Source organism: Mirounga angustirostris, unplaced genomic scaffold (genome assembly GCF_029215605.1).
Source record: "Mirounga angustirostris isolate CCGP_5_RB_7025 unplaced genomic scaffold, mMirAng1.0.hap1 SCAF_5, whole genome shotgun sequence".
NCBI lineage: Eukaryota > Metazoa > Chordata > Mammalia > Carnivora > Phocidae > Mirounga > Mirounga angustirostris.
The window spans coordinates 174,315,976-174,343,603 of record NW_026991713.1 but is presented as its reverse complement, the minus strand read 5'-3'; the positions used below and the strand labels follow the sequence as shown (position 1 = coordinate 174,343,603).

Below are 27,628 nucleotides of genomic sequence, written 5' to 3'. Positions count from 1 at the left end.
TGGGACTAAGATTAGAATGTCTGTCTTGCCAGATAAAAAGCATCCACACTGGAAATGAAAAAAAACACACACACACAACATAATCTTATCTACAGAAAACCCCAAAGAATCCACACAAAAACTATGGAAGTTAATAAATGGGTTTTGCCAAATTGCAGAATACAAGATCAGCATACTAAAATCAGTTATATTTCTCTACACTAGCAATGAACAATCCAAAAATAAAGTTAAGGAGATAATTCCATTTTACACTATCAAAGAGAACAAAATGCTTACAAATAAATTTAACCAAAGAAGTACAAGACTTATACACTGAAAATTATAATAGGTTGTTACAAGAAACTATAAAAGACTTAAATAGTATCCCTGTTCATGGATTGTAATATTAAATAACGTTAAGATGGCAACAATCCCCAAAGTGATCTATAGACCCAAAGCAATTCCTATTAAAATCCCAAGTGCCTTTTGATAGAAATGAACAAGCTCATCCTAAAATTCATATGGAATTGCAAAGAATGCTGAATAGTCAAAACAATCTTGAAAATGAAGGGGGGGAATCAGAGGGGGAGATGAACCATGACAGACTATGAACTCCGAGAAACAAACCGAGAGTTTTAGAGGGGAGGGGAGTGGGGGGATGGGTTAGCCTGGTGATGGGTATTAAGGAGGGCATGTACTACATGGAGCACTGGGTGTTATACGAAAACAATGAATCATGGATCGCTACATCAAAAACTAATGATGTACTGTATGGTGACTAACATAACAAAACAAAATTTCAAAAAAATTTTAAAAAGAGCAAAGTCAGAAGACTTACACTTCCCATTTCAACTTACTATGAAGCAATAGTTATCAATATAGTGCAGAACTGGCATTAAGAGAGACATTCTAGGGCGCCTGGGTGGCTCAGTTGGTTAAGCGACTGCCTTCAGCTCAGGTCATGATCCCTGGGTCCTGGGATCAAGTCCTGCATTGGGCTCCCTGCTCTGCGGGGAGCCTGCTTCTCCCTCTCCCACTCCCCCTGCTTGTGTTCCCTCTCTCGCTGTGTCTCTCTCTGTCAAATAAATAAATAAAATCTTTAAAAAAAAAAAAGAGAGAGACATTTTAGGGGCACCGAGGTGGCTCAGTCATTAAGCGTCTGCCTTCGGCTCAGGTCATGATCCCAGAGTCCTGGGATCGAGCCCCGCATCGGGCTTCCTGCTCTGCAGGAAGCCTGCTTCTCCCTCTCCCACTCCCCCTGCTTGTGTTCCCTCTCTCACTGTGTCTCTCTCTGTCAAATAAATAAAATATTTAATAAAATAAAATATTAAAAGAAAAAGAAAGACACATTCTAGATCAACAGAATACAACTGAGAGTCCAGAAATAAAGCAATATATTTATGGTCAAATGATTTTTGACAAGGTGCCAAGTCCAATCAACAGGCATTTTCAACAAATAGTCCTTTCAACAAATGGTGCTGGAACAACTAGATATCCTTGCAAAAGGATACATTTGGACCCCTATCTCACAACATATACAAAAATTAATTCAAAATGAATGAAGGACTTATTTGTAAGAGCAGAAACTATAAAACTCTTGAGAAAACATAAGGGTAAATTTTTCATTATTTTGGAGTAGAGTGGTTTCTTAAATATGACACCAAAAGCACTAACAACAACAATAAAAAATAAATGACTTTACCAAAATTTAAAAAAATTGTGCATCAAACGACACTATAGGAGAGTGAAAAGACAACCTATAGACTGGAAGAAGATATTTGGAAATCATATACCTAATAAGGGTCTAGTACCCAGAATATATTTTAAAAACTCTTAGAATTCAAAACAAAAAGACAAATAACCCAATTGGTAGACATTTCTCTAAGGAAGATAGAAAAATGGCCAATAAGCACACGAAAAGATCCTCAACAATCTTTAGCCATTAGGGAAATACAAATCAAAACCACAATAAGATAACACCTCATATCCATTAGGACGGCTATAATAGTAACTCTAAAAAAGAAAGGAAAAGAAAGGAAAAGGAAAGAAAAAAATAAGCATTGGCTAGGATGTGGAGAAAATGGAACTCTCATTCACCGCTGGTGGGATGGTAAAAGTGTGCAGCCACTATGAAAAACAGTTTAGCAGTTCCTTAATATTTAAACATAGAATTCCAGGGCGCCTGGGTGGCTCAGATGGTTAAGCGTCTGCTTTCGGCTCAGGTCATGATCCCAGGGTCCTGAGCAGGGAGCCTGCTTCTCCCTCTCCCTCTGCCTCTCTCTCTCCCTGTCTCTCATGAAAAAAAAACAAAAAAACAAAAAAACATAGAATTCCATATGACCTAGCATTTCTACTCTCAGGTATATATCCAAGAGCACCGAAAACATGTTCACACAAAAATCTGCACATAGCATTATTCATAATAGCCAAAAAGTGGGAACAACCCAGGTGTCCATCAACTGATGGATAAATGTGGTCCATCCACACAATGGAATATTATCCAGCCATAAAAAGGAGTGAAGTAGTGATACACGTTACAACATGAATGAACCTTGAAAACATTATGTGAAGTGAAAGAAGCCAGACAAAAACGGCCACATATTGTAGGGTTGCATTTTTATGAAATGCCCAGAATAGGCAAATTCATTGAAATGGAAAGCAGATTAACGGTTGCCAGGGCTAGGGTTGGGGAGATGGAGAGTGATGGCCAAGTGGGTATTGGATTTCTTTTTGGGATAATGAAAACATTCTGGAATTCAACAGTGATGATGGTTACACAACATTGGGAATATAATAAAGCCACTGAATTATACACAGTTAACTTTTACCTCTATTTTTTTTTTTTTAAAGATTTTATTTATCCATTTGACAGAGAGAGACACAGTGAGAGAGGAACACAAGCAGGGGGAGTGAAAGAGGGAGAAGCAGGCTTCCCGCCGAGCAGGGAGCCTGATGCGGGGCTTGATCCCAGGACGCTGGCATCATGACCTGAGCCGAAGGCAGGTGCTTAATGACTGAGCCACCCAGGTGCCCCTAAGATTTTATTTATTTGAAAGAGAGAGAGAGAGAAAGAGAGCGCCAAAGAGGGAGCACAAGAGCAGGGGGAGCAGCAGAGGGAGAGGGAGATAGATCTTATATGGGGCTCGATCCCAGGACCCCAGAATCATGACCTAAGCCGAAGGCAGATGCTTAACCGACTGCACCAACCAGGTGCTCCAACTTCTACTTCAATTTTTAAAAAGAGAAGAAGAAGGGGGCACCTGGGTGGCTCAGTTGGTTAAGCACCCAATTCTTGATTTCAGCTCAGGTCATGATCTCAGGGTCGTGAGACTGAGCCCCACGTCCGGCTCCTCGCTCAGCGCAGAGTCTGCTTGGGATTCTCTCTCCCCTGCCCTCTGCCCCTCCTACCCCCATCCCTACCCCCTGCTCATGCACACACGCTCGCTCGCTCTAAATAAATAAATAAAATCTTAGGGGAAAAAAGAGGAGGCAATTCTATATATACTGATATATATGGAAGCTTTCCAAAGATACATCATTGGGTGAAAAAAGCAAGGTACAGAACTGAGTCTATGTTTTTCTTCAAAAAGAGGGGTAGGGAAAGGAAGAATATATAAGCATTTTCATCTAACACATCTTTGCAAAAATAAACAAGAAAGTGTTACCACCAGAATGTCTCTGGGGAAGAGAATTTCAAGGTTAGGGGCAGGTGTGAAAAGACTTCCTTTTTAAAAGAAGTCACCTTACACAGTCGACATGTTACGCCACGTACAGATACTTTCCCCCACCCCCACATCCCCACCCCCCACGCCAAAAAAAAAAACAAATTGACCTTTGTAAAAGAGGAAATACTGAAATCAAGGGGTGGTTATATAATGAAAATATGCTCATGGGAAGACTGCTGATGCATGCGGGGGGAGAAACACTGGGTGGGAATGAGATTTACATGTTTGTGTCTAACAATGAAAGGTACTGGAATACTGCTGTAGAATATAATCACACCATTCGCAAACATAAGGGCATATGAATAGTGTGACGGTGCCACAGCAGAAACTGGAAGGCTAAGTATGTTGCCCAGCAGGCAGTGCTCAGGCTCCCCGGCCCCTCCCGCCTCCCACTTGAGAATCTAGCTCTCTAGTCTGGGGCCTGTGGACACTGACAGGTAAGGGAGTTCATACTGAAAGGATGTGAAAACATGTATTCCAGGAAAGAGAGGGAGATTGTGTAACACACCATGATTGTCCTCAACACCCTACTTTCAACTCTTTCTCTGGACTCTGAAGATCTTCCAACTGTATCACTCTCCCTAAAAATTAACTGTACTGGTTTAATTCACGGTTTCTAAGTTTCCAAGTCAATTTACAGGTGTCAGACAAAAGGAAGTCCTATCATTACCCATTACTGCCTGCCACCTACAATACAACCCAAAACAAAGTGCTTGTTTTAGCCATACTTCCTCGGACTGGGGACTGTTTTCCATTTTTGTCAGATTACCATCAAACCTTGTCCCCTTATCCTTCAATTCCTTACAGAAGCTGCTAGTGATTCTGGCTACAATGGCAGAACCACCTCTCCCGACCCGCCTCAAGCAGCTGGGAGTGACAGCCAGTCCCTTCCTGCCCCATCTTCTTTATTTAGAGAGCAGGGAAAAAAAAAAAAAAAACCACCACCACCAAACCTGGAAGCCCCACACAGCAGCTGCTTTTGCGGTCTGTGACTTAATTTAAGGAAGTATTCTATGAAACCTCTGAAAAGAATCTAAATTTAGATTGAAGTCTTTCACCACCAATACCAGACTCTCCAGCTAGGGAACCCACACACACAGCAGCGCAGTGAGGAGAAAACAACAAATTTAAAATCCATGTGAATGTGTCATCACTGAGGGAAGTGAAGTTGGCATTATTCAGGCCAAAGAAATTTTCTTCTGGTACCATCGACATCTGAATTCTCGAAAAAGGAGTAGTGACTACAAAAACTTATAGGGAAAGAAACAGTGACATAAGGGAGACACGTTTTCTTTAGAAGATTTCTACTAAGAGAGCAAAGAAACACTCTATATACCAGAATGTCTGTAACGACATAAACCCAGCATCGAAGTATTAAAATCAACATATTGTCTAAAAGAAGTTCTCGAACACTGAGTCAGACAGGAAGGAAAAACCATCTACTTAGCACTATTTCCCCAACACCTCACTCTTCCCAAATATGTCAACTGAGACCTTGAACTGTGAGATAAGGGTCACAGCAAAAACACTGGGGTGACTCGAGATTAATGGCAATTAACAGGGAGATAATGCTCTTTTGTCTGCATTTTTTTTTCACCTTGAAGAGTAAATCTGATCCATTTAAAAGCTGATCTTCCAGGACGCCTGGGTGGCTCAGTCGGTTAAGCGTCTGTCTTCAGCTCACATCATAATCGCAGGGTCCTGGCATCGAGCTCTGCATCGGGCAACCTGTTTGTTGGGGAGTCAGCTTCTCCCTCTTCCTCTGACTCTCCCCCAGCTTGTGCTCTCTCTCTCTGACAAATAAATAAAAATCTTTTAAAATAAATAAATAAAAGCTAATCTTCTCAATGTTCCATTCCTCAAATAAAAATATGATATATAATTTTCAAATTAACATTCAACAGGGGCGCGTGGGTGGCTTAGTCAGTTAAGCATCTGACTCCTGATTTCCACTCAGGTTATGATCTCAGGGTCCTGGGATCGAGCCCCGTGTCGGGCTCCACACTTAGCTGGGAGTCCACTTGAGGATTCTCTCTCTCCTTCTCCCTCTGCCCCTTTCTTTCTCTCTCTCTCAAAAATAAAGTAAAATAAAAATTAACATTCAACATCCTATACTGCTTCGTACTCCAGAAAGTTTCTATTTTACAAGCCATATCCATAGACAGATTTCAGCAGATATCTGTGGTAAGAAGATAAAAACGAGAGTGAAATTTCTCTGTTCTTTCAGGCTTGCATCCTCCTCTTCTCCCTACCCCCAATCAGCTGGGAAACATTCCCAGATTCTTCTCAAGCTTAGTTTGGAAGTAAAACTCAGCCTTGATAAACACGTAGCCCAGGAAATGCTTTGGATCACAGACCACTTAGAAGACTCGGTCTGTCCTCCCCCAAGAGACCTCTTTTCAAACTCTGTTTGAGAGGCGGGCAGGCAGTTTTATATTTTCACTAAAACCTCCTGGAACATTGCTGAGAGATAAAATCATTGCAGTCTGACAACTAAACAGTTGTGGAGGGAAGCACCACACCCAAGAACAAGCTCCTCAGACTTCAGGGGAAACTATTGTTCCAGTGGGCTCCCCACAGCACTTAGTCCCTGTGGAGATCAGGGAGCCAGGAGAAGAACAGCCTCCACTGACTGAGCATGTTTCTGACGAGGTGCCATCTTGGTAGCTGCCTGATGCCATCAGGACAGAAAGAAACAGCTACACTGACTCGTTCTTTAGTATTTTTGAAGTGTTAATGTCCTTAGCCCTGCACTACCAAAAAGAAGGACTCAGTCACACAGATATCAACTGTATTTCTTTTTACATAATCATAATTTCCCATCATTTCTCTTGAGTCTTCAGGACAACCACTGGTGTTAGAGTTGGGTACTGTTCAAAATGTCTCCAAGAGCCAACAATTATCCATACTAGCAAATTCTCTCCTCAACCTGGTTCATGAGTTCACATGCTGGATTAAATGGAACCACAGGATGCTCTATCTCAAAGTGACAACCAGCTTCATGACACTATTAAATAGAATATAAAATTCTTTCACAGAGAGTGGGTGGTGAGGAGGCCTGGGGACCAAACCAAATAGAAAGGTATCACCGGGATAGCCTAAACAATGTTCAAACTTTTACAAACTGATGGGTACCAGAGGGAGGGGGGTGAGGGTGGGGAAAAATGTGTGAAAGGGAGTGGGAGGTACCGGAATGAGTGAGTCATGGGGACGAAAGTAGAGTCGAGGGAATACAGTCGATGGTACTGTGATAGCATTGCATAGGGACAGATGGTAGCTACAATTGTGGGGAGCAGAGCATAATGGAGAGAGTTGTCGAATCACTGTTGTACACCTGAAACTAATGTAATACTGTGTGTCAATTATACTTCATTAAAAAAAAAGTTTAAATTTTCAGAAGTCACCCCAAAATTTTATAGTTGACACCTTGAACAACAGGGAGCTTGGGGGGTAGGGGCATTGACCCACCCCTCTATCCCTGTGCAGTTGAAAATCTGTGTATAACTTCTGACTCCCCCCAAAACATAACTACTAACAGCCTACTATTGACTGGAAGGCTTACTGATAACATAAACTGTCAATTAACACGTATTTTATAATGTTCTTTTTTTTTTTTTTAAGATTTTATTTATTTGCGAGAGAGAGAATGAGAGACAGAGAGCATGAGAGGGAGGAGGATCAGAGGGAGAAGCAGACTCCCTGCTGAGCAGGGAGCCTGATGTGGGACTCGATCCTGGGACTCCAGGATCATGACCTGAGCCGAAGGCAGTCGCTTAACCAACTGAGCCACCCAGGCGCCCATATTTTGTAATGTTCTATGTATTATATACTATATTCTTGCAATAAAGTAAGCTAGAGAAAAATTAAAATCATAAGAGAAAATACATTTACAGTACTGCACTGTATTTATTAAAAAAAAAATTTTGTAAGTGGACCCATGCGGTTTAAACCCATGTTGTTCAAGGATTAACTGTATTTATTTTTTAGAGGAACTGTAATTACAGAGTAATGTTTCAGTGATCTATGTGTGATACATAATAATAAGACAGTTTATTCTGATTTTTAGTAAATAATCAATAGAAATGTAGGCCAAGTCAGAAATAGCAATAAAAAATAAGTATCAAATTGGTAAGAGGAGGTGGAAATTTGAGAATATTCACTTTCCTTTTTATATTGTTACTTATCTTTGTCACAATAATGCTAGGGCCATTTTCCCCCTCCATAAACAACCTTTGAAGTGGAAAGGTCAATTGAAAAAGAGAGCTCCTAACTGAATGACGTTTAATGACGATTCTAATTTGGAGACAAAAAAAAGAACTAGATTCAGAAACAATGTTTACACCAACTGATAAAGTAAGAAGCAAAGTATACCACTTACAAGATACTCGGGGAAGCCTCCAGCAATGTAAATCCTACCAAATGCTGGGAAACAGCTGGGTGCCGAATTACTCCATGTATTCCTTACAATAACCTTATGAGGTTATTGTCTGAGGCTTAAAGTCAAAATGCGTGATTTGCCCAGACACTGGTATGTGGTGGAACTGGGTGGACTGACTCCACGGTCTCCAAAACAGGGACAAGAATAGTGCCTACTTAGTAAGTTTATTGAGAGGATAATTCATGAAACGTGCCTAGCATAGTGCCTGCCTGGTGAGTAATAAAAGCCTCGAGAATTGACAAATATCTTCATTATTATTGCCTACAGTGACCCCAATCCTGAGCACCAATTCCTTGACTCATACTGCCTCATACCAGGAAAACCCAGCTCAGGCGTGTCCTAAAACTCACAGTCAACCACAGAATTCACCCTAGAATTCTACAGTAGGTAGTTTGTACACCTGACCTAGTTTCCATAAAAAGAGCCAAAGGGCAGAAGGGGCACTCCAAAGAGTAACGTCCCAACACTAATGGAAGTAGTCCCAGTGTCCAGAAAAAGGGGTTGCGGGGGGTGGGGGGGAATCACTACACAAACACCAACTTATCATTCATACTGGAGGAGCCATAGCTGGGCTCCACTTAGAACTTCTAAGACGGTCTTAAGAAAGCATGTTGCAATAAACCAGCAAGATACTAGAGTACATCGGAGGAAGGGCTAAGGCAGCTTTCCCGCTGCATTTTCTCAGGATGTCCAATGCCATTTAGTACGTGACATCACTTAACTTGCTTTACAGAAATTTCTTATCCCTTCTAATTGGAAGGGTTTTTCTAGGGCCAAATAAGGAATCTGATGTTAACTTTGTAACAATGCACAGACTGGGTAAATAACAAGTACTTTCCTTCATCTGGTCTCTATCCCCTTCCTGATGCCCAGTATGTTACTTGACAGGCAACCTAGCACTTAGTAGTTTTTCAATCAATGTTTGTTAAAAGAAACTTTGTAGACCATGTAGTCTAAACTTGGCCCCAACAAAGGATTCCTTGTAAAGCCCCTAGAAAGTCGATCATCCAGCGTTTGCATAAACACAGTCACACTCAACACTTACTACTTCATGAAGGGGCCAAATTTAGTCCCTAGTTCCTTCTCGCTGTTACCAAGTTCCCCTCCCATAGCAGCCACAACCGGAGGCATAACAACTGACCTCCTCTAAGCACTTACCCTGTGTACCCTTTTTCTAGCACTTTCCACAGCTAGAAAGTGGCAAAACTAGAACTGGAACACAGGCCTGCAGCGTAGCTGGCTCTTCGCCACTATACAACTCCATTTACTGGATCCTGTGCTGCCCTCTGGGCACAAAAGAGCCCCTTCGTACATGGCAGGCCTCTAAAATCAGAATTCCCTATCGAATCTCTCTACTGCTACCCAGACCCCTCCAGCCTGTCACTGAAGCCTGGGTCCTCTGGTGCCCGTCTGGCCACACTCTTGCCCCATTCCATCTTTGCCCACGCTATTACCCCATGGTCCCTCTCCCCACGCAGATCTTTCCAGAGCTACTACAAATTAGGCCTCCCCAGCAGCTAGACCTCTGTAGCCCACAAAGAGTTCTCTTTTCAATCTGGCACCTTTAAAAAAAAATTTTTTTTTTTAATGCTCAACTGTTTCTAGTGACAGTCTCACTCCCTACTGTACTGTTAAGTTCCCGGTAGAGACTATTTTTGTAACATTCCTCTCATCCTTAACACTCTTAAGTATTGTGCTCAATCCTGAGTAAGGCAGCATATTGGCTTTGGTGCTTATTCTCCTTTAGAAATAATCTGACTAGAAAATTAAGATCAAATTCAAATGCAAAAATTATGAACTATAATGTTAACGAATGAAGTGTCACTAAAATAATACAGTGCTTATTTCTCCTTTATATTTTTCAACAGATATATGTTCCTTTAAAAAAATAGATAGGCTACATTTGAGTAGTAACACATTGGGGGACAATGTATTTCTCTGATATTTCTTTAAAATGATTCTTCTTTAGTGAGATGCCCTTTTGTCCTTAAGCTATCAGATAATCTGAACTGGGTTTATTTGGTGTTATGTTTAACAGCATTTCATAGCTGTTAAAAAGAAATGGGCAACATCAATCAGGAAATGTTGATATGATGCAGAAACAAATTAACATAACAGGTTTTTACCCTGCTATCACTACATATCCACCTTAGGCTGGGTCATCGTCGGGGCAGTGGTAGGGGGTGGTGTGTGGGCCAGGGCAGAAGGGGACTCTCTGCTCCACACAATCATTCAGGGACCCAGGCTGATAAAGTCTCCACCATATGCCACACGGTTCCCAGGGCTCCACAGAAGAGCTGGAGGCTCTTACTGCTTCAGCCCCACGGTGGGACAAATCACTTCTCACAGCTCACTAGCCAGAACTAGTCACGTGGGCCCACCTAACCACAAGGCTTCTCAAGAGCAGAGAAGTTTCTGCTACAGAGGCAGCTGTGGGTGTATGAAAATGGAGCAATCTCTATATTATGTGAAAAAGCAAGATGCTGCACATATCCTATCATCTGTACTAAAGAGAAGGAGATAAGGAAGGGAACAGAGAACCTTTGGAATACAAGAGAAACTAGTAATGCCATGATAATAATAGTTACTTCTCTAGAGGCAAGCTGGTTGACAAGGGACAGGGAGGGTAGGAGACTTATTTTTAATGAATACCCTTTTATATCATATGCATACATAATCTATTTAAAAACTCTCACTGAAATTTTTAGGCTGTGATGTATACACTTCAAATTGAGTTGGGTTGTTTTTTCTGAATAAAGTTCCATCTATTCTAATATAAGAAACACCAGTTCCTTGACTCATACTGCCTGAAATTAAACACCTGGAGTAACACTGACATCATCGTATCATTTTGTAAAGCCTTGCTGAGAGATCTTGACTGGCTTCTGTCTATTCTAAACAAACAATGCTACTGGGCAGGTGATAAGAAAAGTGCTTACGTTGATAAACGGTTTCCTTTTGGAAATATTTATTTCAATATAGGTACCATTTCCTAAAGTAAAACTCCTTTTCTGAAATAAAAATGTATTTTTTTTTTCTACTGCTAGGCTGAACATTATGCAAAATACAGCAACCAAACCTGGGTTTCCAAAAAGAAAACAGCACTGCTATCTCAGAATGCATTAAAATATGAAATGCAGAGAGACAGTCTTTTTCAAAAAATCATAAACAACACGCTTAAATAATATTTAAATGCTTCATGTGCCAGATGTGCCAGGGGACAGCCTCTGGGGCTTATGACAAGGTAACCCAAGGGCACATCTGCTCCTCTCCTGTAGTTGTCTTAAACAAAAGTGGAATCCCGCTGACATTCAGCTGATGAAGCAAGCCATAAATAATGCAATAAGTAAACAGGTAGGTCAAGTCTCCACAAAGACTTCCATAATTCATTTCAATCTTAAAATCAAAAATAGGTCTAAAAAAAAAAAAGAGCCAAAGCAGGCTTATACTACTCCCATCACAACACCTGAAATACCAGGCTCCAAGAGAAACAGAATGCTATCAAGGCTATGTGCTATTCCTTATGGATTTTACTCTAAATTCCAGCTTAGCATATTACATGGCGACTTTTTACTGCACTAAGTTGGTACTTAATTAGCCTGTGACTATCACTTAAGCTCTACAATATACTTTCACATTTAAATTTTAGTGGAAAATCAAATACCATGTATTGCTTTTAAGTACCAATATTATGCCTTCTAAACTGAATGTGTTTGGGTGTAAAAAAGACATTTCCCTAAGCTGGCTTTCTGCCAACAACCTGGGTGTTGTAAAAGGTTCTGGGTGCTATCACTTCACCTACCTTTCACCTCAAATAGCTTTATCCAACCGATATTAAGGATCTCCAAAAATGTGTCTCAATTTTTTTTTTCTAAATCGCTGAAGAAAAGCAAATTATCAAAGTTCCCAAGCCCACCATGGGTCTTGTATTATTAAACCTACAGAATGACTAGCAATTATTAAATTGCCAATATTGCAATACAGGAGACCAACACCAACGTAAGTTTAGGACAAAAAAAAAAAAAAAGAAAGAAACTGCAGGTCACACTGCATTATATTTAAACTGAAGACAGATAGCATTAATTTGCGGGTATGCAAACAATTTCCAGGACTTGCAAGTCAAAGGCGGCCATAATACCATGTATCATTGATTCTAAGACATTTTTTCTGATTTTAACATCTCTGAAATCTTCAAATGAATCACACTGTAGTGTAATTACTGGCGTTTCTTTTTTAGTGGTACATAAAACAATGGTGTGACTTTCAACCAAAGTCATCTCAGATTCACTGAAATAGGACAACGTTAATATTAGCTAACATATACTGAACACTTACTATGGACCAGACACTGCATGTGGACTGTTTCATTTAATACCCACAAACTCTAAAGTGGGTCCAACTAGTTCCCACCCCTTTTTCTTTCTTTCCTTTTTTTTTTTTTTTTCCGCTGAGAAAACTAAGAGATGAGGTCACTCGTCTTAAGGCACAGGCTGGCTCCAGCCCGGCTCCTAACCACCCCACCTGCCTGACTCCAGAGGCAAGAACCTGGACGTCTGAGAGAGCCAACCATTCTCCTTGGAACATGGGTTCAAAGCTCAGCCAACCATCTTACAAGCCCCCCCTCGCTGTTTTTTTTTGGGAAAATAGCAAAGAAAATACAGAGCTCCAAGTATCAAGAATGGGTATTAATCCAAAGCTTTTACTATAAAGAAGAGTTGGTAATCACCTATCTTATCAAAAAAATTATACACTCTCATAAAAAACAATTTTTTTCTTTCTATTCATCCTAAGTTCAATTTACAATTAACATGCATTCTTCCCCTCTCAAAAACACCCTATCATTTCTAGAGAAATGACGTAAGAATCTCTAGATTCCGTACCTGAATTTTGTTTAAAACCCTAGTCTTGAAATAGTCCCAAATAAAACAACACTACACAACAATCCAGAAACATTCTATAATACAAATCAACAATGATATTTGTTGGGGTAAGTTTACATATAAAGCTACCAATCCTAACTCTCAGGAAAAATATTTGGCATCTTTATAAAAATACATCTTTTGCTTCACACTGCTATAAAGAAGGCATACTTCTTTTTCATAAGTTCAGTAAATGATAGTTTTATCATCCTCACACTCAGCATACACAAAGCTAGCATTAAAAATTTTTTTAATGGTATTGTCTAGTTATTTGTTGGTTGCCTTCCTAGCATCCATTTTTCTGTTCCCTCAAAATGTCCCAGTTCTATATGTTGGGTGGGACTAACAGCATTACTAGATTCCAAGATGGATCCTACTTGTCCAATCAGCACATCCCATCATCTTGCCACAATGGTTGGTTCAGAAATGGACACATGATCCAAATCACGCCAACCCAACAACAGGATTCAACTCCAGGACTTCTACTCCATCAATGAGCTGTTGGTAAAGTGGACTTTTAACATTCTGCTGGTTAAAGCTAGAAGCAAATAGCCATGGGAGCTTCTAATAGCCATCTTTTGATCAGAAGAAAAAAAGAGATAGCCCCGAATGGCTCTGAGGTCCCAGCACTGAGTGCCAAAAAGAAACTGGGTCCTTGTCACGCTATTAACTACTTCTGGCCTTTTCAGTTAACTTACTGAATAAAATGCTTCCTATTGAACCAATTTAAGCTAGGTTTTCTGCTACTTACACCTGAAAGCATCCTGGTTTGTTTGGTTTTTTTTAACTAATAAAAAAAATCAGTATCATGAAGTATGGTATTGTAAATACAAGACGGAAGTAAAAATGTGAAATTGGCTGAAGAAAGGAGGCAGGGTAAAATTCAATGAACACCCTACCTGGTCGATGATGTCACTTACTGAAATGGGGCAGACAAGGATCAGAGCATCTTGGGGGAATGACTGGGGAGGTAGAGGGTGAGGAGGATAAAAAACCATGAGTTATCCAGAGGCAACCACTGTGTTGTTCCTGTACAAGAAGGTGTTCTGATCCATGAAGACTATGTATTTCCCATTCTCAACTCTTTCAAATAGTAGTCTTCAGTTTGGCTTCCTGACTTCCCTCTATGGTTGCACACAATTAAACCTGTCATCAACCATCCCTAAATCATCAGACCATGAGAAGCTCCACGTACCCTGACAAAGACAACTGGCCATCCTCACCAGTGCTCCCGGAACTGAAGCTAGAGGCAGTGAACACAGAAGTGGAGGGTGAAGGAGCTGCACTAGCTAGGAGAAAGGGCAATGCTAGCAAATCTCTCTCCAGCTCCCCCTTTAGAATAAGCCAGAATGAGGACTTTCGGAATTAATCTTTTAGCATCTTTGAAAGAGAGAAATAACGGATACTGTAGCAGCAGGAGGGTTGTGGTTGCAAGTGACATTTAAATCAAAAAGGGCACAAAGCAGCTGTCCAAGAGTTGGTCACAGCTTACCTAGGATGGAGGCAACGAGCATGAAGAGCAGATACACTCCAGATCAACTGTGGCTGCAGAGTCCAGAGGGCCGGAGGATTAGAAGTTAGGTATGAAGAACGACAACAGGTCTTGGTTTTTGGTTTGAGCAACCGAGTGGACTTAATGAAGCGAGGAAGGTTTCTGGTGGGGAGGGAAATCAGGAAGACTGTCTGGAACACATTAAGCTTAAGGTGTCTACTAGGCGTGTTTGGGAAGAGGAATGCCAACTTTTCAACCTCACACAATCAAGGAGGAAAAAAAGGCTAAGAAAAGTTAAATCAATGTCCCCTGAGGACATGTGGGCCTTCTCCTACACATGACAATCAATAATACAATCCTACAATAATATTGATTATTGTGAAGATATGAATTCATTATAGTTGGATTAAGTGTGCTTCCGAGGATTTCTGTAACTGCACATGGTATGATTATCCATTTAGGACAAGAGAAACTACCCTTTTCTGTCCTGTAAAATATGCTTCTAAAGACTAAAACAAATTGCATGCTATTTTTTTAACCTGGAAATAAAAACACATACAAAACAAAACACAACACACAACCCTCTTGGAGCTTGGTTCGATAGCTTGGCCCCAGTGAGGAGACAGACAGGAGGAGAACAATGACACACCGACAGAAGGCATTACTGTCGCTGCTGTGTATGAGCAGACATTGAGCAATCCTCAAACCCACCATTTGTAGGTAATATACGTAGAAATGCAATTCAGTAGAACTTAGAATTTTTATCCCAAAGATTTAGGAGAACAAAAAGGCAATAAATCACAGGTGATTACAACTTTTTCTACTTTTATAGAGTCAGGTATTTCTTTTTTTAGGCACAGCTAAAATTAATAAACAATCCCTTTTAAAAAGTTTAAAGCAGGGCGCTTGGGTGGCTCAGTTGGTTAAGCGACTGCCTTCGGCTCAGGTCATGATCCCGGAGTCCTGGGATCGAGTCCCACATTGGGCTCCCGGCTCAGCGGGGAGCCTGCTTCTCCCTCTGACCCTATCCCCTCTCATGCTGTTTCTCTCTCTCTCTCTCAAATAAATTAATTAATTAAAAAAAAAGTTTAAAGCAAACATACTGATTATAAATACTTAGGGAAAATACCAAGTTATTGTTACTGCCTTATGCAAGTTAGCATTTTTACCCCCACTTTAGGGATGAGGTTATTTTCTAAAATTAGGTCAGAGATAACGCCAAATGACATTCCAAATAAAGGATATAAACCAGCACTACTATTCAGAATTAAGACACCCCGGGCACCTGGGTGGCTCAGTTGGTTGGGCGACTGCCTTCGGCTCAGGTCATGATCCTGGAGTCCCGGGATCGAGTCCCGCATTGGACTCCCTGCTCAGCAGGGAGTCTGCTTCTCCCTCTGATCCTCCCCCCTCTCATGCTCTCTCTCTCTGTCTCATTCTCTCTCTCAAATAAATAAATAAAATCTTTAAAAAAAAAAAGAATTAAGACACCCCAGTCTTTCAAAGGACACACTATAGAATAAGTAGGCTTGGGCGCCTGGGTGGCTCAGTTGGTTAAGCGACTGCCTTCGGCTCAGGTCATGATCCTGGAGTCCCTGGATCGAGTCCCGCATCGGGCTCCCTGCTCGGCAGGGAGTCTGCTTCTCCCTCTGACCCTCCCCCCTCTCATGTGCTTTCTCTCTCTCTCAAATAAATAAATGAAATCTTAAAAAAAAAAAAAAAAAAAGAATAAGTAGGCTTCAGGAGGACCTGATTTCTGAATGTGGAAAGAATCATTTGGGCTTACTTAGAATAATGCTGGAACAATTTGGGGGGGGTGGGGAGTTAAGTATCAGAACAAACATATCCTCTGGGAAAATAAGTTTGTTGAGATCTACAAAGTATGCAGAGTATTTTTTACTCTCCAGAATCCAGGAGTCTTCCTGTGAATAAATGCACATAAACATGGATATATGCCTTTAGATGCCATTTAAGTCTTTTAAAATATATTTGGCACCATTATGATGAATTTTCAGAACACCTACATATAAAAACAATTACTATTGGCAATTAACGTACTTGTTGCCCTAAGAAATTCTTAAGAACTGTAGATTCTTCTTTGTTTTTAACATCTATAATTGTTGAAAAGCAATCTATTCTCAAGGAGGAAGAGGGAGACAGATCAAAAATACAAAGAGGAATACAGGGAAAAGATGTCCCTCTCACTTGGATCCTCAGGCCCTGGTTCTCCTTCCCAGAGAAAATCACAATCCATATTTTCAGAGGTATCCCTGTAGTAATGTTCCATATGAATAGATCTATATAAATATCCCCTTTTATTTTTTTATTACTCACACAGTATGTACAATATTCACTCTTTTGAATCTTTTCCCCCACTCAACAATATATCTTAGAAAATGTTCCATATCAGAATATAAAGCACTACTGGGGCGCCTGGGTGGCTCAGTCAGTTGAACGTCTGCCTTTGGCTCAGGTCATGATCCCAAGGTCCTGGAATCGAGTCCCATGTCAGGCTCCCTGCTCAGTGGAGAGTCGGCTTCTCCCTCTCCCTCTGCCCTGTTCATTCTCTCTCTCTCACTCTCTCTGAAATAAATTTTTTTAAAAAATTGTTTTTTTTTAAAGAATATAAAGCACTGTCTTATTCTGTTAAACAGCTACACATTCCTGGGGATATGACGTAATTTCTTTAACTAGTGCTCTATTGATGCACATTTAGGTTGTTTTCAGTCTTTCGTAATCTCAAACAATGCTGCAATAATTTTGCATATAAGACTTTTTTTAAGTTTATTTACTTATTCATTTTTAAGTAATCTCTCCACCCAAAGTGGGTGGGGCTCAAACTTACAACCCCAAGATCAAAAGTCTCATGCTCTTCCGACTCAGCCACGCAGGCACCAGCAGCATGTAAGACTTTACACAAATGTGTGAATGGAGCTGGAAAAAAAAATTCCTAGAGGCAGAATTGTTTGATCAAAGGGCATATACATTTATTATCTGATAGTACCAAACTGCCATCCTTACCCTACTGTGTCAACTTAACATTTCTCAGCCAACAATGTGATTGAGTTTCTGCTTTTCCACACCTTTGTCATCCCTAACATATTTTCAAACTCTTTGGTCTCTGCCAGTCCGCTAAATGAAAAAACGGTTGCACTCCTAGTTTTAACTGGTATTTTGTTTGCTATGTAGGGCGGGGTATCCTTTCGCATGTTTGAAATCCATTTTTTTTTCTTTTCTGTGAAATGTATTCTTTGCAAACAGGTTATTGGCCTACTCCTAATTGATTTTGAAAGCTCTTTATATATTAAGGAAGCTAGACTTTCATTTTGACATAGATTGCAAATTGTCTTTCCTAGTTTGTCTTTGCATATTAATTTTTATCCATTTTCTTTTTCCATGGAGAAATTTCCTATCCAACTACTTTAAATTGTTTATAATTCTTTATCAGCTGATTCTTTTAGATTTCTAAAACTATAAAATTTTATCATTTGCAAATAATAGCAATTTTGCTTCCTGATGTCTTTCTCTAATAACAATTTTGACAGTGTACATCCCTGTATTGTTCCTGATTTTAATGGGAATGCTTCCAAGGATTCACAATTAAAGATGATGCTGGCTTTGGCTTCTGACACTATTTCTCTAAGGAACTTTCTGAGTGCATAGAGAATTTAACAGTTTGTTCTTGAGTACATTTTTCATGTTCATCAATAGGTTTTATAGATTTTCTTCAGTGTCAAAGTATACCATTAGCTTTAGCATTTACATAATTATTTAGGAATAAGAAATAACAGGAACCTATGACTGTATTTACAGCATGCTACTCTATAAATAATTCGTAACTACTCATCAAAATATTTAATCCACATCTAGTCCTTGTGCGACGTGAAAAGGCAGGTATCTCGCATCACAGAAAGGCAAACTGAGTCTCTAAAAGATTATAATTCCACCCACCCCTTTCCCCATTGTGGCACTTCTGTGAGCTAGAAGTCAAATTCAGACCTTCTGACTCCCAACCCAGGATTTAAGCCACAAGAAAGCACCATGGCCTTTAGAGAATTTAGTGAATGCCCAACATACAAAGAAAAAAGCAGGCTGCCGTCTACAACCCGCAGCTTCACAACGTTCTCTTCCAGACTCCTGAAACCAACCTCCAAGTTGAACTAGGAGCTTAAAACATCTGAAATGCATCATCCAGCAGCCAGCATAATAGGTTCATGCTCAGTGATACACAACGTTGCCGACATTCCTCAGCCAATTAGAATTCCTTTCAGCTGCGATGGAGGTGAACACAGCTGGAATTAGGTGGGGCGCATTGCCAGACGCATTGATTGTACATTATTTACGCCTTGTTTTAAAACAATAAAAGGGTTTTTTCTTTTCCTTTAATCCAGAAGTATGGAAACAACATTCCACTTAGTTTAAAGATCCAAATGGATTAAACTGCATCTGTAGACACAACAGAAATTCTAACATTTTAAAAAGAAGATATGCCTGATCCACATGGCTAGGTGCTTTTGTTTTTCAACAGAGCTCTCCAGCTCATCTCTAAGTAGCATGCCTTAGGGACTGTGGTCAGTTAGGATGAGCATGCAGTGGACAATAAGCCAATTTAAATTAGGGGCTCTCTCTCAATAAAATTTACTTACAGAACAACAAGCAAACCAGTCATTTAAGTTGTCCAGAGACAAAAATAAGTAAATAGCCACATATTTTTAATTCTCTATTTGTTTAAAAATATTTAACCTCTAAAACAGTTTTGAAATTACAAAAATGTGATCCAAATAAGAATTCTAAAAGTTAGGGTTTCTCAACCAGAAAATCAGAGCATTGCCAAGATACTAAATTATTTCATCTATTTCGGAAGGTTCTTGAACTTCCCTTTTGCTCTTGGCACTCAATTAAAATGCACAATTCAGCTATTTTAACTTTTAACCAGTGCGCACAAACATGTTACAAAAGAACCAGTCTAGTTAAGTGGATCATTGAGCTGATGTTGAAATATTATGGGTCTTTCTTTTCTTATTCATGAGGAAAGACTTCTTCCCGAGTGACTCAGCCCCCAGAACCTCCCCTTACACCCAGCGTTCCACACTAGGACCCAACAACGTGACCAAACAGAGAAAATGAAAATTTGTAGATGAGAAGGAACAACTCAAAGTTCAGACACCACTTTCATGGTTGCAAAAACCAGAGTTTTGACCTCAAATGGTTAGACTTGTAGGCAAAAATTCTAGTTGGATTTCACTACAACTGCTATAAAGATACAGATAAAAATAAAGTGTATAGGGGTGCCTGGGTGGCTCTGTCGTTAAGCGTCTGCCTTCCGCTCAGGTCATGATCCCAGGGTCCTGGGATCGAGCCCCGTATCGGGCACCCTGCTTGGTGGGAAGCCTGCTTCTCCCTCTCCCACTCCCCCTGCTTGTGTTCCCTCTCTCGCTGTCTCTCGCTGTCAAATAAATAAAGTCTTTAAAAAAATAATAATAAAGTGTATAAAGTATTTCATTGCTCAGGTTAGGTGGGTCAAGAAGCTTTAAAAAAATGGATTTGAGGGAAAAAACGTTGTCCCTTAAGACAACCTTAATGTGATCAAATCACAAATAAAATCAGTAATACAACCTCTGTTTGGCAGAATGTGATTTCTTTTCGAGTAAAACTGAAGTTTTTATTTCAATAGTTACTTGATTTAGCTCATCCCACACCCTTAGTTAATTCAGCTTGAAGAAATGCCTTGACTGTACCTTCAGAAACTTGAGGCTGACCCTGAGGAAAATGTTACAGAAACTCAGGAGCAGCTCATGGCTAAACACCAATGACTTATTCCATCCTATCCCGGTTACAGTTGTTAAAACCAAAAGTTCTGCCTGCCTTACATAAGCGAGGTTCCCTGCTGGAATAACCTGACAAAGGCAACACTCTTAACAGCTTTCTTAACCTTTCAGAGAAACCAAACTAGTCCAAATCAATTAGGCCACCTGTTATTGATAAATTAGAGTTATTAACAGCTATTAATACAACTATTTCTGGGGCGCCTGGGTGGCTCAGTTGGTTAGGCAACTGCCTTCGGCTCAGGTCATGATCCTGGAGTCCCTGGATCGAGTCCCGCATCGGGCTCCCTGCTCGGCAGGGAGTCTGCTTCTCCCTCTGACCCTCCTCCCTCTCATGCTCTCTGTCTCTCATTCTCTCTCTCTCAAATAAGTAAATAAAATCTTTAAAAAAAAAAAATACAGCTATTTCTCTCCAAGTTGCATCATCTGGATGGCCAAACCCCCCAAGTCTGCCTTACTTCCCATGTGCTACAACTTTAAAAATAGCCTCCATTTCCACATGCTATCAAGGAAGGTCTCTTCCCCCCCTCTACTTGGAATTAGAATGTTTCTCTCTTCACAACACACAGTCACGCTCCAAAAGCTATAAAAACACAAGGTCTGAGAGTATTTCAAGGCATAAAAACGCAAAAAAGTTTATGGGCATTTGCCATTTCAACTAACTGGTTAACATGAGAATAAAATTTAATTTGCTTGAAGAGCACTGTGGAACCCTTAGAGCTCAAAATCCCATTCTTTTACCCAAAGTGGCCTAAATAATGTATCTGGGATTCATTTGCGTACCACATAAGAACAAAGTTTTTGCAAATCCTGCTTGAATTTAAAATAAAAACGTTTCCAAAGTGTTTGATTGCTAGTGAACTCTAAATGTCTGCAAGATAATGTTCTTTAAAACCTGATTTTGCACATTTTATGCCCCAAACCTACTGAAACTATTTAAAAACTATTTTCCTGTTAAAATACCACAAAGACATTCATTAAAGTTAAATTCTTTTAAATATAAAGACTCAAATATTCATTTTACTGCATAGGCCAGTCTTCCAAAGCAGTTCCATATACCACCCAATAGTTTCCAAAAACAGAAAGGGTTCCACAGGAAGAAAGAAATATATCCTAACCAATACACAAAATGAACGCTTTGCATAAATCAAACACAAGTGCTGTGTTTTAACACAAATTTCTGAAAATCAGCATTGAGACTCATTAACAGAAAGCGTAAGTACCCAACGAATTCTGGAATAAGTAGGTAGCCAAAATGAGAAAGAATCAAAGAATGTTACACTAAAGGTGAAATCTCATTTTATACGGGGAAACAGAGACCCAGCAAGGTTACATAATTTGTTCCATATCATGCAGTAGGGCAGGTCTCTTAATCACGTCTCTTAATTTTAAATCCAATGCTCTACTCACCACCAAATACAACTGTGGACCCCAAAGTTCTAAAGGCTCTTTTATACTCCAATGTCTTCAGATGTTGTCTTGAACTATGCCCTGTGTGATACTACTCGGTTTAAAAAAAAATTTTTTTTTCAAATATCACGCATAGTAATAAACTCTGAAACCTGTAACAAGAGTATACAACTTTTGAAAGATGGCTACCCAACATACCAGAAATGAAGAGATTTCAAACTCCTGACAACCTTAAAGATGAGGCCAAAACCTACTCTATCTACAACAAAATGTCTGGTTCCAGCGTCTCAACATCAATTAACATTCAACAGACAACACACGTGGGTCACATGGGTCTGCAATCACCGCTAAACTCAATCCTGCTGCAGGGATGACCACACTCACAGCTCATCCCAGACCCTCACTAACACCAACAGGGGTGAAGGGAAAAGGGGCTTTGGAAATAACACTCATCACCTGATCCTTCAATAGCAAATGCCATCCAAAACTCTTCAAAGCATTTCTGTATCTTTGGCATCTAAATTTCTAAATCCAAAAATAATTTGGGAGGACAGACCAAGTCCTCCCTTTGACAAGGGAAAAGCCCACACCTGCCAACTACGTTTGATTAATATATATACACACCTGACACAAACATTGTAATTAGAACCTATTCCTTCTGAAACATTAATCACATTTCTACCAACACTCATGAATCAGTTACTTCTGCTTTTAACAAGAAAAATGAAACCAATCTGATGTCAATTACAGATTACATTGTAAATGAGAATCAAATTAAAGTTGTCAGTAATTAAAGTTTTACAAGCATTACAAAGTCAAAAACATGGCTTTCATGTAACCATAAAAATAACAATGTTATATACTGTATCTACACAGTGAGAAGCGTTTCCTACTAGCCCTGGAATAAAGGATTATGTTCCGCCAGAAGCAAAGATCCCTGGGATACATAGCGGTTACTTCACAAAACCAGGGTCTGGATTTGGGTCCAAATCATTCTCTGATCATATTATCTTATCGTTACCTAATCTGACATCTTTATACCAAAAAGAAAAAAAAAGAAAGAAAAAAAATATATATGCCCCTTTTCTTGAAAAAAATAATAAATCGTGCAACAACTACGTACTTTCAAAGGAAACTTTAGTTTGAAAGCAATCACCTATTGTTATTTTCCTGGATTTTACCGACGACTTAGGGCTATGCCTCTGCCATCAGGTGTCCACAATGCTCATTCGCTCTTTGAAAGGATCTGACTTTGGGTCCTCACCAGACTGGCCACTGAACAGAAAAATCCAAGGGAAAGCCCCCTGACAGGAATCAGCCTGAACTTTTTATTTCCCCTCCAGAGCTGGAAATACTCGAGGTCGGAAAGTCCCCCGGCAGGACCGAATCTGCAGCCCTCCAATCGGGCCTCAGGGAAGATTCAAGCTGGAGGCGAGCCCGCGAAGGGGCCGATCTCCGGGGCCCGCTAGCGAGGGGCGCCTCCAGCAGACAGCTGGCACCCACACTCGGCCAAACCACCGCGTCGCCGGCCCGCAGCAGAGCTGCGCGCTCCCCCTCGAAGGTGGCACTACACAGCGCCCTAGGGGACGCGGGCACTTCACTGAAGACTCCGTGCGGGTGAATCAAGGAGCCTGCGTCGGTGCAGCTGCCAAAGCCTCCAGCGGGGGGCGGGGCCCCTCAGCCCTGCTCAGGGCTCAAGGATGTTGCGGGGGGGCGGGGCTGGAAAAGTGCAATGCAGAAAAGAACTGAAGAAGCACAGTCAGGAGGAGATCGTGGCCCGGCCGGAGGCAGAAAGGAAGTGGACTAGACTGAAGAGGTCTGGACCAGCGGGGAAGTGAGAACAGGACCGGGAGAAGCGACACGACAGGACTGAGGAATTCGAGGCTGAAGGAAAGGGTGGAGGCAGCGAGACCGAAGCAAGGGGGCGGGGCTGCGAGATAAGCGAGGGCGGGACTAGGTGGAAAATGAGGGGCGGGGCTTAGGGGGAAAGGGAGGGAGGCCGGCCAAGGGAGAATAAAGGGGCGGGGCCGGGAGGGGAGAAGCCAGGGGGCAAGTTGGGGGTGGGTAGAGAGAGGAAGGGAGAGAGTATGGGGGAGGGGGTAAGAAGCGGAGGGCAGGAGGGAGAAGCGCGGGGGCACGTCGGAGGAGAGACCCGAAGGCGAGAGAGGGTGGGAAGGTGGTGAGAAGCGAGGGGCGGGACCGAGACCAAGGGGCGGGGCCAGGAGGGAGAGCGAGGAGGCAGGTGAGGGGCGAGGGAAGAAAGCGAGGGGGAGGAAGGGGGCTGAGCAGCGGGGGGCGGGGCCACGAGGGGAGAAACCAGGGGACGAGGCGGGGAGAGGGAGGGGAGCGACCAGGACGGAGGGGCTGAAAACGGGAGGGGGCCGGGAGGGGGGACGCGACGGGTCAGGTGGGGGAAGAAGGAGGGAAGCCAGAGGGCCGTGGGGTGGGGGGGGGGGTGAGAAGCGAGGGGGCGGGGCCGGGAGCAGCGAGGGGGCGGGGTCGGGAGCGAGGAGCGAGGGGCACTCGCCGAGGGGGGTGACGAGGTCCTGGGACAACGGCCGGCGTGGGGGAGGGCCACTCCATCGGGGCGCTCCGCGGGAAATTCCGGGGCTGCTGGGGGGCCGTGCGGGGCGCCAGCGGGCGCAGGGCCGTGGGGGGTTGGGGGGGAAGGCGGGTGGGCCTCCCGCCGGCCGTACCTGTCAGACGGATCTTGATGCTGGAGCCGTTCCTGCGCGTCCCGGGGTTCGACATCTCCCGCCAACGATCAGGCAGCCGCGGATCCAGCGCCGCCGCCCCCCGGCCCGGCCCGGCCCGGCCCCGCCGCCGCCGCCTCAAGGTTACGGCTCCGGGCTGGGCGCCGGGGTCCGAGCCGGGACACAAACTCCGCGGCCCAGGCGTCCGGGCGGCGGGAGGATGGTCGAGCCGGGGGATCGGCGCTCGACCCGGCGTCCCCGACCCTCGCCCGCTCCCAGCCGAGCCCAGTCCGGAGCCGCCGCCGCCGCCGCCTCCGCCGCCACCGCCACCACCTCCTCAGAGCCGGACGCCCGCCGCCCTCACCGCTTCCGCCGCCGCCACCGCCGCCTCCCGGAGCCGCGCGCGCGCCCGCCGCCGTGCCGGCCCGGCCCTGCGCGCGCTCGCGCCGTGCGCCCCCGCGCCGTGCGTGCGTGCGCGCGCCCGCGGACACGGCGGGGCGGGGCGCGCCGCGGGGCTACGTTGCCGGCCCGGCTTGGGGCGCGCGGGGATTGGAACCTGTGGCCGGGGCTTTCCGCGTCCTCCCGCCGGGTGCGGGGCGCAGGAGATCCCAGCTTGGAAACGGAGCACGCCCTGGAGGCCCGCGGAAGGGGAAGCGAGGGTGCGGGGCCCCGTTTGGGCCCGCGAACCGTCGCCTTGGGTCTTCTCCACTTTCCCCAAGGAAACGGGTCTGCAGATGCGGACGGAACTGATTTTCCAGGTCTCCCTCAAGCCCCCGGGCCCCCGACAGCTATTGAAGAGAGGTTTAGGCCTGCTACTACACACCAAGCACCTTGCACAAATAGTCATGCAACACTTTTTTTTTTCCTTAGAGAATGCAATTTCAGTGGAGACACCTCAAAGACACAAAGTCCCCTAGGTGTGTTCTGTGCAACTAGTGCGCTCTATTGACCCGTGACAGAGTTGCCAGAATGGCTGGAAGTGCCATATACGGACAAGGTAAACAAGCTGGTAGAGAGGGATAAAGTTGAGAGGTAGATGTCTGTTATTACCCAATCTGCACACAATTCAAACCAACAAAAAGGCAGCTTTACGGCCTCGTTTCCCCGCTTTCTGCTAACACTCACCCTCCCAGATTTGCAGAGTTTAACTAAAAGCTAACATTTCCCCTCCTCCCAGAGTTGCAGGGTAGAACTAAAAGCTCCTTAGGCTTTCTCCAGCAAACCAACTCCTCTCTTTGTTAACCTGTAATGGAGAGGAAATACTATGTTAATAAAGAGGAAAAGCTGGGCTTGTTTACCAAAGCTGTTTTTAACCAACTACCTAATTCTTCGAAACTTTGATTTGTATCTTAAGGAAACCAGGCTCTGAGCCTTTGCAGCCATCCCCTGCAGTCAGGGACCTTTCCTGGGGTCACAGTCTTCAGAATAGAGCCCTCTCCCTAGGGCTGCTAGACCTGCCTCCCTGCCTCAGGCTGAACCCAATGAGAGCGGAGTGTCTCCTGGGCTGGATTCAAAGCTGCCTCTTGGAGGCTCAGTCAAATAAAGAGACATGCCCTTGGGTGGCTGACTCTTGATTTCAGCTTAGGTCCTGATCTCAAGCCCCGCGCTGGGGCTCTGCACTGGGCATGGAGCCTGCTTGAGATTCTCTCTCTCCCTCTGCTCCTCCCTGTTCTCACTCTCTCTCTCTCAAATAAATAAATATATCTTTAAAAAAAAAAAAAAAAGACAGGCCCAGATCATTTCTATAGCCCCTTGCAGCTCAGACTTTCAGTAATTCTAGTGAAATATCCAAGAATACAAGCTATGTTTAAGCAACAGAGCAGTAGACCCAGAATCTAGATGTTACTCTGTAGGCGACTGTCACTAAGAGTCCCTGGGGTCTGCATAAATCCATTTAGAGTCTCTAACCCCTGCCCCCAAGTGATCCCCATTCTTCTTTCAGTCCACCCAGTATCTCTCCCTTCTCTTCCTTCTCATATTCAAGAAGTCTCTTCTCTCTCAACCAGACTAAACTTCTCCCTCTCTGCTTAGCCGAGTGCTGGCCCCCATTTCCGATCCCTAGCTGTTCCTGACCTAAAATCCTTCCATTTCTTAACCTCATTGTTTTCTTACCTGCCTAGATGTCTGGGCCTTCCTTTTCCTGATTGTTTCCTCAACAGGTGAGTCTGGAGGTCACTGAAAGGCATTTCATTTACTCATTAACAAGTAATTGCCGCTGTCATTTAACCAGATACACCTAACGATGTCTTTCAACACAGCCTGCACAAGGAGGGCCTTCCTAAATGGAAGCTAGTGTTTTAATCATTGGCAAACTCCAGCCACCTACTATGTGGCTAGGGACAAGGAATACAAAATAAGTCACAGGTATGGCATTTCAGAGGCTCAGTGGCCCGGATGAAACAGACACAGGAACCACTGACAAGGACACACTGACAGAGGTGTGTACTGAGGGACAGAACATGGACGACAGGACCGTTCTGCCTGGGAGGAGAAAGATGGGAAGATCACAGGGGGAGAGTCACAGAAGACCTCGATCCAGGACTTAAATGCAGCATTCAAGTTCACTGGACAAGGGCATCGCAGGCAGAGGGAAGGGCTTGTGCAGAGGCAGGAAAATGAATGTATTTTCCAGCACAGATTTCAGTTCAAGTGCAGTAATGTTGTAGCTGCTGGATCTTCTATCTGCACACCTGACTCTATCAAAAAGTTGATGAAGATGAGGAGTGCCTGGGTGGCTTAGTTGGTTAAGCATCTGACTCTTGATTTAGGCCCACACCCTGATCTCATGGTTGTGAGATCAAGCCCTGCATCAGGCTCTGTGCTCCACAGGGAGTCTGCTTGAAGTTCTCTCCCTCCCTCCCTCCCTCTACCCCTCCCCCGCCCTGCCCTGTGCAGGCATGCACACGTGCGCTCTCGCGAGCTCTCTCTCAAATAAATCTTTTTAAAAAGTTGATAAAGATGATAAAAGGTATTGGCCCACATGAAATTCATCAGCCACAATTTTGTGCGAAACCTGCGGACCAGCTCTTATCCTGAACTTAAGGTACTTTGATATCCTTTCATTATATATCAAATTTGTCAAAAATGCTATCTTTTAAAGATACCTGAACAAGTAGATGGGAAGTGTTTAACAATTCTGCTGAGACA

At 43.0% G+C, this 27,628-nt stretch overlaps 2 protein-coding genes across 10 annotated transcripts in view; both read right to left on the bottom strand.

The window, feature by feature from the left end:
• Nucleotides 1-24,814, bottom strand: part of SMURF1 (SMAD specific E3 ubiquitin protein ligase 1) — a 111,238-nt gene extending 86,424 nt beyond the window's left edge. The window contains exon 1 of one of the 8 annotated variants that reach the window (XM_045875801.3): nucleotides 24,485-24,814. In XM_045875801.3, coding sequence (XP_045731757.1) covers nucleotides 24,485-24,539 — 55 coding nt within the window. In that variant the 5' untranslated portion in view covers nucleotides 24,540-24,814. The other 7 variants (XM_064593286.1, XM_064593287.1, XM_064593288.1 and 4 more) reach the window with 7 other exon arrangements.
• Nucleotides 24,815-25,634: 820 nt separating this feature from the next.
• The window catches only part of KPNA7 (karyopherin subunit alpha 7), a 52,612-nt gene continuing 50,618 nt past the window's right edge, over nucleotides 25,635-27,628 (bottom strand). Inside the window, exons 11-12 of one of the 2 annotated variants that reach the window (XR_010412024.1) lie at nucleotides 26,594-26,656; nucleotides 25,635-25,724 (exon numbers count right to left, since the gene is read on the bottom strand). Coding sequence is in view for 1 of the 2 variants with exons in the window: in XM_064593296.1 (XP_064449366.1) it covers nucleotides 26,654-26,656 (3 nt within the window). In the remaining variant the exon portion in view is untranslated. Of the gene's footprint in view, nucleotides 25,725-26,497; nucleotides 26,657-27,628 lie in introns of those variants that run through there. The other variant, XM_064593296.1, reaches the window with a different exon arrangement.